Genomic DNA, 17,067 nt, shown 5'->3' on the forward strand with positions numbered 1-17,067 from the left:
AGGCGTCTTCATGACCCGCCACTGACAATGCTTCCCTCTTCCACATTTAAGAACCGTTGTGCTTACAATGAGCACACTTGCAATCCAGCATATCTCCCTGCTTTAAAGTCAGCCAATTAGCAATTTGAATTCCATCTGCTACCTTAATTCTCTTGGCACATTATGTAACATATTCAAATGTTCCAAGGATTAAGACCTTGAGTCTATTTTTCTTCCAATTACAGTTCTGTCCTTCTCTCTTGGTCCCGCCAACTACAGTACTGACCCTTGTTCTGATTTGCAGGTCTTTTTTGCAGAAAATGCAAATACACGTAAAAGTGGTTCAAAAAAAGCTTGTTACAAAACATCCTACAAGTTCACAGTAATCTAAAATTATGATATTTTTTTTCAGGACGACAATGAGGCACTTCTTGTTTTTGGCCTCTGCTGCTGGCTTCCTGCCTGCTTTGATTATGAGAGTAGGTGCAGGTTGTATGTTTCATAATTACTTCCCAGAAAAAGATAAGCGCTAACTCAGTAACAGAGCTCACTTTGTTAGAGGCACTGTTGTGAGGATGCTATGCCCATTACCCACCTGATTCTCACCACAGCCCCATTAGGCAAGGACAGTTCTTAATCCAATGTTGCAGAGAAAGGAACCGAAGCATCTGGAGGTTAAGTCATGCGGCCAAGAGTAGGTAACCAGGATGCGGCAGAGCCTGAAAGGGAACCTAAGCAGTTTGGCTTCCTGGACTCATTCCTACTTCAGTGGAGCCCCTCTGGATAATTCAAATTAGCTGAGAATCTAGGGCAGGAACTACTTCTTGGTAACCTATCTATGCATTTTTCATGAATAGGAAAAAAAAATTTGTTTTCTGTTTTGTTTGGTTTACCCAGAAAAGGTAAGCATTTCATCAATATCCTATTTCAGCTATCTGATTTGTGACTGTAACAAAAAAGCTACTCTTTTAGTTAATGCTAATCTAAATTATTAAGGCCATTTATTTATCTTATAAGTTACAGGATAAAAGATAACAAAAGAGCAATCTCAAAAATCTAGATTGTAGCTGATATGAATTTTAGTTAATACTTACACTTACGGATGCAAATAATGTTTTCTCATATGAATAAGACAAAGATGTAGAATCCAAGTTGAAGATACTTTGTACTCAATAATGAATCTCTTAGATTATGTTTTCCCAGACACAGGCCTTTACACAGTATTTGTGCAGGTGATTTATTTGGGAAGCAAACAGAACATTTAGAAGAGGTGGGGTGGGGAATAAGCCAAGCAAAAGAAGTCAGTTAGTAAAAGATGTGATATCAAGACATTTCCACTAGGGTTTGTATTGCCCAATAAAAAGTGTTTCAACATGGCCCATACTGATCACAAATTTGAAAAACCCCAATTGCAGAATGTTCTGTTGACCTGTGCAACATCAGACTGGAATTCAGAAATCCTCAGAAGGAGCACCGGAGATATGGAAACATATATGAAGATATCAACAATTTATAAATGCTGTAGATCATTGTTTATAAAATATAGAATATAAATTCATATTGCTATCAGTGCACAAGTAATATGTTATACATGACAAATTCCACTTAAAAGAAGTGAGACTAATTAATAATTTCCTGGTAACAGGTAAAACCAGCTAGAGTTCTATATAAGACACGCCTCACCAAATTGGCAACTGTCCAAGAAGAAATCGTTACTTTACATAACACGCTCTGGAGAAGAGTTGTTCCATCCACCAGCAACATGCTGAAGATGGTAAGATTAATGAAGCAGCGACAGCCATGATGTCAACTATAGTAACGGTGTTTACTGAGTATTGTTAAGTTCTATTGGGTCTTCACAATCAAACCTACGACAAATCAGAAGGAGAAACAGAAGCCCAGCCCAGGTAAGTAACTTTCCCCAAATCATAGCAAATGACAGAGCCACTCAGACAGACAAGCTTCATTCTTCACTATACTTTAGGACACTGCTTCTCAAACTTGAGTGTCCTTAAGAATCACCTGAAGAATTTGCTAATGCACAGATTCCCGGGGCCCTCTCTCTGAGATCCTGATTTGAAAGTCTGGGATGAAGACCCCCGCAAGCTCCCAGCCGATGCTGATGCTTCCAGCCAGTATGGTCAGTATGGCAAACTTTGTTTGACAAGCTATAGAGGCCGTTCATAGCTGTCTTCATTGCTCAGTAGCCCAAAGGCTAAGACACTGTCAGAGAATCAAGATGTCCAGATTCTTGACAGTTGGTGCTGCCAGATGAACAAATACTGACAAATATATTTACAAGTTCCCTTGCATCCTGTAACAGGAGACAGAAATTATTTTTCCACTCTAAACCTGGTGTGTGAGCAGACTAGAGCTGAAACAAAAACAAAACAAATTTAGGGAATTCTCAGGAGTATGAGGTGACTAGCTTTTCATTTGATATCTCACAGAAGTACCACTCAGGTTTTGGGGAATCCTTATCCTGGTTACTTGAACCCTGGAGTAACAAGGGTTAGAAATAGAGCAAGCTCTGGAGGGTGGTTCTAAGGGGCAGTTTCCTCAGGCAAATGATGAAAGGGAGGCAAATGATGATAAGGAGGACCTCATCCAAAGTCACAAGCACTGGGTAAGTATGAAATCCATTGCAAATGGGCCAGCTCCTGGCCACCGGGCTCTTAACTATTTACCTCCCTCAGGACAAACAGAACCCACACTCCTTGGCCTCCAAATGAGTAAGTAAGTGTAGCTAGGAGGTAGTAAAGAAGATAGAGAGTGACTGGAAAACACAGCCTCTGATTTCAGAGACTTTATCGTTGTATGAATAGTAAAGGTGAACACAAAGGAAACATTAGAATATAAGAACAAATATTGTTAGCCAGTTGAGTTTAATACTAACAGTTTGATAACCTGGTCACACAGACAAGATTTCTTACTAGTGAGTGCACTGATGGTATTCCCACTGCTAGGGGACCCTGGGCCCTAAAGGGATGTGTTGCGTCATCTCTACTCTTTTCAGTTAGATGTATCTGTTACTAAAATACATCTTTTCTTACATGAAACAATCAAACCCTACAAGATCATGTTTTTATTTGGAGCCTAGGCGAATGCATTATTTATTTCATCTCATGGTTTAGTAAATTCATCAACCTGAGAGGTACGTCTATAAAACTAACATAGATGACAGCATGTACATATAACAGTTAAACTTCTTTGAAGCCAGGAAAAAATATTGAGAATCTAAGTTAGGGTGTCATTCAAAAAGAGTAGCTGTTTGTGTAAAAGCCTATAGTGAAAAAAAAAAACCTCCACAACTTTTTTTGGTAGTGTGTTACATGCAGATATTGAGACAGTCTTTTTAGTGGTTATCACAACATGAGGATAAAGGAATGTTAGGGAGAACATCTGACACACATTCCCATATCTAGTGACATAGACCTTCTGCCTTTTACGTTTCTTGGGAATAGGCCTGACAAATGCTTCAACTCCCTACAACTGACACACGTGGGGAGTGCAGAATACACACTCTGAAGCAAAAATAACCTGAATTCCAGTTCTCTTTTGGCCACTTACTGGTTGTGTTATCCTGAAAACTTATCCAACATCTCTGTGCCTCAGTTTCCTCATTCATAAATGGGGATAATAACAATAATGCTTCCCTTGTAAAGTTGCTGTGAATAAAATGAGTGAAAGTGAAAAAACATACATACAGAACTGGTAACAGTTCCTGGCATTAAACATTAGCTATTATTTTCTATGATTATTCATAATTTTAGATGGAGATGTGTGACACTATACTTGCTTCTAATCACACCCATTATTTATTTGTTAAGCAGGTACCATAAGATTTATCATATCACAATTATATTGCATGAATTAGCACATTAAAACTTTTGAACAAACTGTTATGTGTGAATTAATGGGTCACATTTTACAGATGAAGAAACTGAGATTCAAAGAGATTAAATAATATTTCATAGATTGTAAAATTGTTTCATTTAAATAATGTTTCAGAGGTAAAACTAATAAATGATAGGATGGATTACTAACACTGGTCTGTTTTACCAGAACCATTCACTTAATTAAATTCTCTAATACTTTTGAGAGAGGGGGGAAAAAAAGCTACATTTGAATGTTATTACCAAATTTTGGTTTTGCAAATTCAAGGACTAAAACATGAATTGAAAATTTTGTCTTCCTCTTCCAAACAGAATATTTTAAAGCATTATTATTATTTAAATTGTTGGCTTAAACAATTGAGGATATTGCTGGCCTTGGATTTTTAGGAACAAAAAAGTAGAATCTTATCATGGAGATGTTAATAAAACCACGTGTTTTTGTTTTACCCTTCCACTGCAGAGCTGGAGTGAAGGAGCTGCCCAAAATGCCAGACTGTTGTCAAAGGAGTGTGAATTGACAGAGAGTAAATGCGCTTAAGAGGCGAATTACAAGTAGGTGTATGTTTCTATGACCCATCTTTGTGCTTAAAAGTCTGCAAGGATTATTAAATTACCTGGTGAGGGTAGCTTAAATACATCCATAGTCTGTATTTACATTTTCCCCATAAGTGGCAGGAAATTGTGGCCCACTGCAGTGTTTCACTATTATTAATTTTTAAATGTGGATGTTCAAATTTCCAAATTCCAGATTCTGATCATCAGAAGAAAAGAACCAAAGCTCTCAACATTGCATAGTACGTAATACGACATTACATAGTACGTGACTCCATGGGCAGCTGGATAGCTAGAAGGTGTCCACTCTAGGTAGATATTTCAGCTACTCCCAGATCACCCTAGGGATATCATTAGCTTTGGAACACTAACACAGTTGAGAAGTGAGTTCTATTTAAGTCTCCTAAGATGCCTATAAGAACAATGTTAGGTGCTCAAAAATGAGTCCATCTCATGGCATATATATTAGGTAGATCCCTCCTAGTGTCCAGAAAAGCCATTAGTACTTCCTATACAAGTATACACTAATAATATTCATGAGATGTTTATTTCAAAATATTTTAAAAACAATAATTCATTTCAGCATTTACAAATTATTGGGCATCCTGACCTAATGCTGCTGAGCTGTATATTAGCAATGTCAGAAAGGCAGATAATTTCCAAATACCACGTTTGATTAAGAGCCCACAGCACAGGTGGATGGCTAAATGGGCAGATGTTTATTTCAAGGTCCTTCCATCATGAATACCTCTCTGTGGGTGTTGTCAAACCATGGGGGGCACTGTTACAACTCCCAGGCTGCTGATTGGTTCACCCTTTTGGAAACATCAGCTTAGAAATGGCATAGTCTGAAATATTGGCTGATCTGATTTCCAAGCTTGCATCTCATCTTCTACTGTCAACTTCTTGCCACAAGTGAGTTATTTCATTGACGAGACAGATTGCCAGCAGAGACGGCTGAGTTTGTCACCTCTTACACTGCTTGGATGACCAGTGAAACATTTGTAAAATAAAAATGAGGAGAGTATTCTTGTAAAATATTTCCAAGTTTTTTAGAATATGACCCAACCTTTTTCCTCCTTTCAGATACCTTCTGGGGAGAAAATATGCATTTGACATCTTATCCTATCTTGTGGTCAAAAATAATCAGAACCTGGTACAATGAGTCTAAATATTTTATGGCAAATGGATATCAATGGATGATGATGTAACAATTGAGCGTTACACCCAGGTAACCTGTGTACTTGCAAATATACACATTGGTTAAGTGACTATAAGCGTGTGTGGAAAATAGGTGACTGATATCCATGGACAGTCATTCTACCCACTTTTTGCAAACTTACACCTGGCCCACTGAGTTCCTCTTATACTTTGGATTACAAGGAAACTGTGTCCCTGAAAAGATGCTCTAAGGAAGATGCTTAACTTTTCAGTTAGTTTTTCACACATTTGATTTTCTGGGAAGTACCAAAATCACAAAACATCAATGTCACTTACAAATTACATTTGTAATATTTGTAAAGAATGAAAATGATAGTACCTTGTAATACAGAGAATCCCCTTATTCCTGATTTACTTGTATTGTGGCAAAATTGCCATTTTGGCCATTTTTAAGTTGCATAACATTAATGTTTAGTAGCATAAATTAAAACATTCTACTTTTATGCACTTATCATCACCATCCATCTTCAGAACTTTTCATCTTCCCAAACTAAAGCTATTCACCCATTCAACAAACACCACCCATTCCCCACTCTCTCCGGCTTCTGGCAGCCACCATTCTCCTCTCTGTGACTGAGTCTGACTGCTCTGAATGCCTCATATAATTGGAATATACAGTATTTGTCTTTTTCTGTCTGCCTCATTTCACTTAGCGCAATATCCTCAATCTGTGTTCATCCATGTTGTAGCATGTGTCAGAATTTTATTTCTTTTAAGCCTGAATAATATTCCATTTTACTTATATACCACCTGTTGCTTAGCCATTCATCCATTGATAGGTTGTTTCTACCTTTCAGCTATTGAGAATGTTCCCATTGATGGGTGTGTAGGCTGTTTCTACATTTCAGCTATTGAGAATAATGCTCCTATAAACATTGGTATACAAATATCTGTTCATATCCTGCCTTCAATTCTTTTGAGTGTACATGCAGCAGTGGAACTGCTGGATCATATGGGAATTGTATGTTTGATTCTTTGAGGAACTTCCATGCTGTCTTCCATAGCAGCTTCACCATTTTCCATTCTCAGGAGCAATGAAATTTCCAGTCTCTTCACATCCACACTCTATTGGTCTACTTGGGCAGCCATAACAACATACCACAGGCTGGATGGATTAAACAACAGAAATTTCACAGTTCTGTAGCTGGAAGTGTGTGAACCTCTGCAACATAGTTTCTTTTCCTGGCTTAACTTCTAACTGTGTCCTCACGTGGCTGTTCTTTTATTCTGCATAAGCCAAGAGAGAAAGAGAGAGAGAGAACAGGAAGGAGGGAGGGAGGGAGGGAGGGAAGGAAGGAAGGAAGGAAGGAAGGAAGGAAGGAAGGAGGGAGGGAGGGAGGGAGGGAGGGAGGAAGGAAGGAGGGAGGGAGGGAGGGAGGGAGGGAGGGAGGAAGGAAGGAAGGAGGGAGGGAGGGAGGGGAAGAGGGCTCTGCCACCTCTTCTTTTAAGGTTGCTAATCCTATCAGATCATGGCTCCTCCCTTATGATATCATTAACTTAAATTACTTCCTTAGAGTCTCCGTCTCCAAATAGACTCACAGTGCTGGGTTAAAGCTTCAGAATATGAGTTTTGAGGGGACATAAACATTCAATCCATAACACAATACATTTTTTGTATTTTGTGTTGTTTTTTAATTTATTTTATAATAGCCATTGTAAGGGGTATGAAGTGGTTTTTCACTGTGATTTTGATTTGCATTTTGCTAACAATTAGTGATGTCAAGCACCTTTTCATGTGCTTATCACCCATTTATGTATCTTTTTTTGGAAGAATGTCTATTGAAGTCCTTTGCTCATTATATAATCAAATTGCTTGGTATTTTTGTTGTTGAGTTGTAAGAATTCTTTATATATTCTAAATACCTGTCTTTTATCAGGTGTGTGATTTGCAAATATTAATTCCTACCACTTGGGTTGCCTTTTCACTCTGATGATAATGTCCTCTGCTGCACAAAAGTTATAAATTTTGATGAAATCCAATTTATCTACCTTTTTAAAGTGTTTTGCTTGTACTTTTAGTATTATATCCAAGAAATCATTGCCAAATTCAGTATCATGAAGTTTTCCCCAGTGTTTCCTTCTAAGAGTGTTGTAGTTGCAGATCTTAAATTTAGATCTTTGATCCATTTTGAATTCATTTTTGTATAGTCCAACTTCATATGTTTGCATGTGAATGTCCAGTTTCTCAAATATTGAATGGTCTTGGCACCCTTGATGAAAATCATTTGACCATATATATGAGGGTTTATTTCTGGGCTTTCTATTCTATTTCACAATTTTTTTCTATGCCTATTGTTATACCAGTGCCACACTGTTTTGATTACTATAGGTTTACAGTAAGGTTTGAAATCAGAAAACATAAGACCTCCAACTTTGTTCTGCTTTTTCAAGATTGTTTGCCTATCTGGGGCCCCTCAAGGTACCTTAGGAATTTTAAGATGAGTTTTTCTACTTCTGAAAAATGAAAGTCATTGATATTTTGATATGGATTGCATTCAATCTGTAGATTGCTTGGAGTAATACTGACATGCTAAAAATTTTAAGTCCTCCTGTCCATGAACACTGGATGTCTTTCCCATTATTTGAGTCTTCTTGAATTTCTATTAGTGGTATTTTCTAGCCTCAGTGTAACAAATCTTTTACCTCCTTAGTTAGGTTTATTTATAAGGATGCTATTTTATTAATGCTATTTTAATTTCTTAATTTCCTTTTCAGGTTGTTCACTGCAGGCATGTAGAAACACAATTGATTTTTGTGTGCTGGTCTTGAACTCCACATATGTCCTTAATTTATAGTTCTAAGAAATTTTGTGATATTACTACATATAAGATGCAAGGTTTCCTATATATAAGATCATATCATCTATGAACAGCAATAATTTTACTTCCTTTCCATATTGAATAACATTTATTTTTTTCTTACCTAATTGCTCTGTCTAAGACTTCCAAAGCCAGCAGCTTCTTGTTCCTGATTTTAGAGGAATAATTTCAGTTTTTTGCCATTAACTACAATGTTGGCAGAGGTCTTTATTATGTTGAGATAGTTTTATTACTAGTTTGTTGAGTGTCTTTATCGTGAAAATGTGCTGAATTTTGTAAAATGCTTTTTTTGCACCATTTGATATGATCATGTTTTTTCCCCATCAGTCTGTTAATGTGGTGGACTACATTGCTTGATTTTCATGTTGAACCATCCTTATTCTGCTAGAATAAAACCCATTTTGTCATGGTGTATAAACCTTCTAATATGCCATTGAATTCAGTTCGCTAGCATTTTGAGGAGTTTAGCATCACTGCTACTAAAAAATATTGGTCTGTAGTTCTTAGAGTGTTTTGTCTGCCTTTATAGAGATCAGAATAATGTTGTCTTCATAGAAGGTATTAGGAGGTGTTTCCTAATCTTTAAATTTTTAGATGACTTTTATAATTATTGGTGTTAAGTCTTCTTTAAATATTCTTGCTTTGTTTCCCTCTCAATGTCTGCCCGTCTCACCACCTGCAGGTGAGGCTGGGGTCCTCTGACTCTCCACCGCAGGAGCAGGAGATCCTTCTCTGTTCTCTCTGGAAGGAGGTGATGGGAAGGCAAATGTGTCAGAGTTTTGGCAGAAGACCTTTGTAAATGACAGAACACGGTTAGGGAAGGAAGAACAAGCAAGGGAGAGTTGAATAGACAGAACGCGGAGTGAACTAGAGGGCCACGTTGTGTTGAACAGCAGTCAGAGTGGGTGACCCTTGCAACCTGGAAGAACAGAGATCCTGGTCAGGTGGGGAGATGCTTGACAGATTGATGGGGAGGCCTGACATTGTGGGGTGGCCATCATATTCAGGATGAGGCCGTGAGAGCGGGAGAGCTAGAGGATCAGAAGAGGAAGTTTAAATGAGGAGGATTCCAAGGGCCTGAGACATCGCAGGGCTACACTCATCCTCAGGGATGTTGAAGCCTGAGTCGGCCACAGAAATTGGGGTGGAAATTGAAACAGGTTAAATTTGTTTCAAGAGACTCAATTTTTGTGCAATAGAGCAAATAACAGAAAAGCCATTAATACAAGAGTAAATGTTGGAAGAGGATGTATCATGAGGCCATTTATTTTTCTTCTTAGTAACTTTAGAATGGGAGGTTAAAAAAAATTAAGAAACAGCTACAAATCCTAGATTGTAGACTGAGATAAATTCTCCCTAATTAAAAATTTCCTATACATATGCATACAGACATTTGGTGTTCATTTTATTGAAAATAAAAACACGTAGACTCTGAATGAATGACCTTTGAGGATTTGTACTAATAATGATACTCACAGTATCACTGAAAAACCTGAAAAACCTTTAGACAAGAACTCAAGTGTAAGTGGTTCATTTGCAAGATGAAGGGAACACTTGTAGTGGGGTAGGAAGTTTAGCAAAAGATGTCATATCAAGCTTTCTCATACTCTGTTTTGTATTACCCAATAAAAAAAATGTTACCATATGGCCCAACATACCAATCCTAAATTTCAAAGCTTTATTCACAGAATATCCAGTGCACTATGCCATAGACTTGGGCAATGTCAGACTCACTCAGAAGCATTCAAAACTAGTACTTGAGAAAAGGAAACAAATATACTGAGAAATCATAAATTCAAAAATACTATATCTTACTATTTATTCACTTGATAAATTCAATGTTACCTGTAAGTCTACAAATACTATACGTAATGTGATAAATCCTGTCTAAAGGAATCAAGACTAATTAACAATTTCCTAGGAATAAGCAAAACCAGCTGGAACCCCATATAATATTCTTCACCAAGTCACCAACTGTGCAAGAACAAATCACTACCACATATAACACCCTTACGAGAGCAGTATTTCCAGCTACCAGCAACAATCAGAAGATGGTAACGTGAATTCAACCATGAAAACAATGATGCCCCACGTGATAGCGTGCCCTGAAGTTCTATTCAGTTCTATGTTCTTTCAATATATGAAAAGTTTGATCTCCACAAACAAAGCTTTCATGGAGCAGAAGAAACAGGGGCCCAGGGGAAGTAACTTCTCCCAAATCTTACAGTTCGTAAAGGACACGGCATCCATCCCAATTCAGACGGTCTACTGTCTTCTTAACAAACCCTGGGACAGTGCTTCTCACACCTGAGGGTGTTTAGGAATCACCTGAAGAATTTGCTAATGCAGTTTCCCCGGTCCCCACTCTCTGACGTCCTGATTTGGGAGGTCGGGATGGAGACTTCCACAAGCTCCCAGCTGATGCTGATGCTTCCAGCCAGTATCGTCAGGACGGCAAACTTTGTGTGACAATTTACAGAGGCCATTCAAGCCGTCTTCACTGGGCAAAGATACAAATATTGGCAAATCTATCCCAGTTTCTTTGTATCTGATACAGTGAGAAAGAAATTGTTTATCCACTACAAACCTGCTGTGTGAGCAGACTATGAACTATAAACCAAAACAAATATAGAACAGTTACAGGTGGATGAGATGATTAGCCTCACATTTGTTATCTCCCAGAAGTATTACGCAGCTTTTTGAAATATTGGAGCTGGTTCCTTAGTCCTGGACTGGCCTGGAGTAAGAAGGGTGAGAAACAGAGCAGGTTCCGTAGGGTGAGTCCAAGAGGCAGCTTCCTCATGAAAATGACGACAGGGGAGGAGGCCCATGAATAGAAAAATGATTTTGGAATTTCTCTCTTGGACTTGTTAGTCCAAACTGTTATTGGAACAAAACTATAAAAATCAACAGCTGCATAGGCATTCTTACATTGTGAGTGCTGTAGCTGACGTGCATATTATCGACTGGCACTCTTCCAGAACCTTGTTACATTAACTCATTTAATTCCTGCAATCAACCTGTGAGGTGGATAATAGTATCTCCATTTATGGATTAAAGATCTGAATCTCAGAGAAGTTAAATGGCTTGTCTGAAGTCACTTAGGGCAAAAGGGTTCAAACTCCTTGGTTCTGAGATGAACAATAACAGTGCCTAAGAGGGGCTGAACAGGTAAAAGAATGTATGGACTGCATACCTTCTGTTTTCAAAAACCTTAATATTGGGGGGAAAAGACAAACACAGAGAAAACATTAGAAAATGAAAAGTAATGCATTTATTTAAGTGCTAAGGTATAACGGTATGAGGGATGACCAAGATAATAGATTGAATGTACTGGTAAAATTGAGTAATATTTCAAATGGAATATTGGAACTGAGCTATTTTATAATGCGTAGAACATGCATAGAAAGTGACAGAATTAGCAGCAGCCAATTAAAGGAACAAGAGTAGAACTGGTGAGGCAAACACAGCTTCCAGGCAGAGATTTTCAAAAAGAAAGAAGGGAAGGAAAGAAGGGAGGAAGGGAGGAAGGAACGAAGGAGGGAAGGAGGATGGCATATACAATATAGGGTTAGAACATGATAAAATGGAGCCACTTGTTAAAGCCAAAAGTCTTGCTTTTACTCCAACAACCACGAATACTCATTCATGATTTTAATCATGGATGTATCACAGAAAACGAGTATCTTACTAACATTAATTAGAGGTACTGTCTCGAGAGCCTGTTTAAAGTTATCTGAGCTGCAAACTACATAATGAAAACTGAAGGTAGTTTGTCCATTAAGATAATTAGACTCTGAGATAGAAATTAGCACACAGGTTGCTTCCTGGGGAAATATCTCTCGTTTCACACCCTCCTGTGAAAAGCCGAGAGAAGCAAGCTGGGAGCATAAGTTGAGTTAGGATGTAGTCAGAAGTCTAATAAACCCCACAGGTTATTTATTAAACTATACATACGGCCTGCCCTTTACATCAACCTGTCTTGGATGTGGGCTGCCTCGGGGAGAGGATAAGGGCACTTTTAGAGAACAGACAGTGTCTGTGGGCAGGTCTTCCAGCTACTGGGGAATAAGACCTTCACCGCGGAAAGGGAAAGCGTAGAGCAACACAGCGCGCGTGGACGCCATCATCTCTGACTTAGAGGGTCCTTTCAGATGCGAGCCCTTGAACCCTGACCGTAAACAGGTAAGATTTCTCTGCCTTAGCGCTCCCAGTGCTGGCAGAAACAATGGATAGGGTGTGTTCTGTCAACTCTATTCCTTGGCTTCCATATACCTTAACAGAAATGTATCTTTTTTCTTAAAAGCTGCAAAACCATGGTTTCACTCTGTGCTAGGCTATTGAGTTTCTTAACTGGTTTCAAGATTTGGAACGTTCATTGACATGAACTGTAATTCTAGAAAATGACCACAAGATGGAAGCATAAACTCAAGCTGGTTAATTTTTTTATACCAAGGGCTGGAAAAAAGGAACCCACGAAACTCTTGTTAGATTGACATCCTAAAATATCCAAAAGTGCAGTCCTTTAAGTGGCCATACACTATGAGTGGACGAGAGTGTTGGGTAGATTACTTGTCTCACACCTGTTAGTAAAGAGGTTCTGCCTTTGATCTTGTAGAATTAGCTCCTGCAATACCTACATGATCACGTTTCTGTGCCTCAGTTTCCTCATTTGCAAAGTGGAATAATAATAGTACATTTCTTGTAGAGTTGCCGGGAGGATAAAGGGCAAATATATGCGGAATTAGTAACAGATCCTGACATGCTATGTTAGCTATTCATTTTTTTCATTCGTGGTTTTCAATTAAGGTATCTGATGCTATACTTAATTCTAATAAAAGCTTTCATTAATTGGGCACACAGTACAAGATTTAGCATATCACAATTGTACTGCCTGCAGTATCTCATTAAATCTTTGAAACAAACTTTAGGTGTGAAAAGTGGGTAATGGATACAGAGGCAGAAACTGAAAAAGAAAGAGATTAAATAGCACATCCACGGTTAAACTGCTAAAGAATGACTGGGATTGATTTCTAACCCTGCTCTGATTTATGGGAAGCTTCCTTCAACTCTGTACTATGTCTGAAATTATTACCAAATTTTGTTTTTGTGAATTCAATGAATGAGCCATTGAGATGCTTTTCTTCTTCCAACCAAAATATTTAACAATGACCTCATTATTTTAACTTACACAATTGAAGATTAATTAGTGGCTTTGGATTATTTAGGAAAAATAAACCAGAATTTTATCATGGAAATTTTATGAAGACCATGTGCTTGGTTTTTACTCATCCACTGTAGACTTGGAGTGAAAATGCTGCATAGAAACACAAAATGTTGTCGAAGCAGTGAACTCACAGCGGACAGTGCAGAGAAGCAGCAGACCTCAAGACGCTGTCTGTCTACGTGATCCCACGTCGTTGGATCAAAGCCACCAGGAACAGTTAAGTAACCTGGTAATAATGAAGTCACCCTGGCTGTATTTGTGTTTGCACCTTTTCATGACGGTGAATGTGACCTAAAACAGTTTTGTTTTTTTTAAATTGAATATTCAAATTTTCAGATTATAGATCCTGATCATCGAGAGAAAAGAATCGCAGTCTAAAAATGTAAAAAACTTCATGAATGGCAGTGATGACCGGATGAATGGCAGTTAGAGCTGGAAGGTTTCCACTCTGTATGGTTTTCTCAGCTACCTGCAATACCACCATGGGGGTTTCTTTACATTTGGGAGATGTGTGATATGAAACTATATCGAACTGCCCCTAAGAACGATTTTTGCTGCTACAGCATGAGCCCATCTTGTAGCAATATGAAGACTATGGAAATTGGGTATTTACTACTGACTTTCAGAAAAGCCATTAGCATTTCCTACACAAGTACACAAATATCAAGAATATTTTTATCATAACACTAACAAAAAGCACTCATGTGAACTTTCATATTTACATATTTTTGGGCATCTTAGCCTAATATCACTGAAGATTAAATGAATCTTCAATTAATTAATTGAAGCAACCAAATTGCATAGAAGTAAGAGTTTTAGTTATTCACCAAAACTGTTGCCACAAAAGAATTTCTGCGTATTTCGTCTTTTCCCAGTTTTTATCTGGGATGTTTGTTTTTAAGTTATCGTATTGTGGGAGTTTGTCATATTCTGGGTATTAATACCTTGTACATATTAAGACCAGCAAATCTTTTCTTCCATTCCATGGTTTGCCTTTTAAATCTGTTGATTGTGTCCTTTGATACATCAAGATTTTCAATTTTGAAATATTCCAATTTTTCTATTTTGTTCTTGTATTGCTTGCTTTTGGTGTCATATTCAGGAAATTATTGACAATTCCAGGTGATGGAAGATTTTCTCCTGTTTTCTTCTACTTACATGTTCTGCTAGGCTCTGAGTGCAATAGGGTCTCTTAAGGAAAGTGTGCATTTGTTAGAATCATGCAGTCTTTGAATTTACCCCCAAGAAATTTTTGTAAATCAGGTAGAAGAGTAGTTTTGGTGAAGTCATAATATGAAATATCAAATCTGTAAAAAAAATAATAATTGCCTTACTGTTACAGTTTGTTTGGACCATTTTTCACACTATTGGCTGTGGCGTAGCATCATGCCAAATGTTTTTGTCTCTCCATATTTCTGCATTTGTCTGTGTTGTCATGAGTGTGTGTATTATATAGCTTGGTTTCACACAGCTTTTAGATATGCATTCTCCCAAAGAAACATAAGTCATCTTTCAAGCATTATTTAAAAAATATTTTATTTCAGTTCAGCAGATTTAGGTATAAAATATCATTTAGCCAATACCTTTAAAAAATTGTATGCACACACCTCCAAATATTTTTCTTTATTTTTCTGAATATACATCTCATTAATATAATATGAAAATTTAGAACTACTACCAGTAGTCTTCCTATGTGATACTGATTCTTGTAGCTAGTATTAGTTAAGGGAAACTAATCTGAGTGATCTTAAGCAAAGAAATAAGGATATTTATTTCAAAAGTATTATTCTTAGGACTCAAGAGCAGAAAGAAATGCAGTGGAGTGTACAGAATGATCCAACAAAAAAAGCTGTGTTCTCATGTTTGGGCTTCAGTGTGTTAGTTAATCTAACTGCTGTTTGGTAAGATTTGACTGTCCTTAAGTCCCAGTCCTGTTAGGACTTCAGTGTCCAAAGAGGTGCTGTCAATTTCCTCAAAAATACTCTTATGACACCCAGAGGTGGCTGCTGTGCATATTAAGATACATTATCATCACTGTAAGTGTAGACATTTCATGCCCATCTTTATGTAAGTGATTTGTACAACTTGTTTTTTAAATTGGTTGCATACAGTGATTAAGATTTTAATAAGCATATTTCAAAGTTGGATTTTATTGGACAGCTTTTTCTTTCTCTCTCTCTCTCTCTCTCTCTCTCTGTCTCTCTCTCTCTCTGTCTCTCTTTCTCTCTTTTTCGCCTCTCTCTCTCTTTCTTTCTAGAGAAGATGATCCTGACCTCATGAATCTATCTTATAGGTAGGAACCACATGTAAAGATGGTCCGGTCCAGACGACTGCGAAGCTGATCTTTGTAGTAAGAGATCCTATGCCCGGGTTGGGCGTGTTCTATCAGTTCTCTCCCCTCAGTTACATTTGGTTTTGATAGAAATATATCTTTTCTGTAGAAAATAATTAAAAGCTGACAAAACAATTTTTTTCTTTCTGCCAAATTGACATTTTAATTCATCTCACGATTAAAAAATTCCTTCACATAAAGGGTAACTCCAGAAAATGAACACAAGATGGCAGCAGATACATGATAGTTAAATTTCGTTTGAAGCCAAGCAAAATAAACCTAGATTTGTATCTTAAAATTATTCTAAAGAAGAGCTGAATGACTACATAAACGCTTATAGTAAAACAAAACAAACAAACAAACACACAATCTCCACACCTTGTCAGCAATATGTTGCTCCTTTAAGTCGAAGTTCACAAGCATAGGACAAGGATGTTAGGGGGACTGTCCCACACCTGCTAAGAAAGAGGTTCTGCTTTTCAACTTACTGGCAGAATACCTGCTGCTGACACCTACCTGATAACGTATCTGTGCCTCACCTTCCTCGTTTGCAATGTTGGATAGTAATAGTGCCTTTCTTGTCGAGTTACTGGGAGGATAAAGTAAGGGAAAATATATAGGATTCATGACAGATCCCGGCATGTGGTGACAGCTATTTTTATTATTCACAATTTATAATTGAGACCCCTGACACTATATTTAATTCTAACCTAAGCTGTTATTTATTAATTATGGACATTATAGTATTTTCCTCAAAATACCTCTGGTTTAATTGAGTGAGTGAAAAGTATCTTTGTAGTGAGTTATGAAAGGGGACACCTCCCCCCCCATGCACACCATCCTTGTATTACCTGAATGCCTTCAGGAACACAGATACTGTTTGGGAGACCATAAAAAGGGGCAATTTTAGTTTTTAGATGACAGTAGAAATAGCTTTTATTTGATGTACCATGTACCCAGCTTTCTAAAGAATGAATTTTTTTTTTTACTTAATGATTCCTTTATATAACATTTTTGAAAGGTAAATTACAGAGATGGGGA

The 17,067-nt window shown here is 37.5% G+C and overlaps 1 protein-coding gene across 1 annotated transcript; it reads left to right on the forward strand.

The window, feature by feature from the left end:
* Positions 1-398: 398 nt before the first annotated feature.
* Positions 399-15,150, forward strand: CRISP1 (cysteine rich secretory protein 1). Its single transcript, XM_017659430.3, is given in 7 exon segments — positions 399-458; positions 1,625-1,753; positions 4,336-4,404; positions 4,406-4,427; positions 5,514-5,600; positions 5,603-5,658; positions 15,037-15,150. Coding segments are annotated over 7 exon segments (537 nt in total).
* Positions 15,151-17,067: the final 1,917 nt, after the last annotated feature.

The sequence above is a fragment of the Manis javanica genome, chromosome 16 (assembly GCF_040802235.1).
Source record: "Manis javanica isolate MJ-LG chromosome 16, MJ_LKY, whole genome shotgun sequence".
Lineage (NCBI taxonomy): Eukaryota > Metazoa > Chordata > Mammalia > Pholidota > Manidae > Manis > Manis javanica.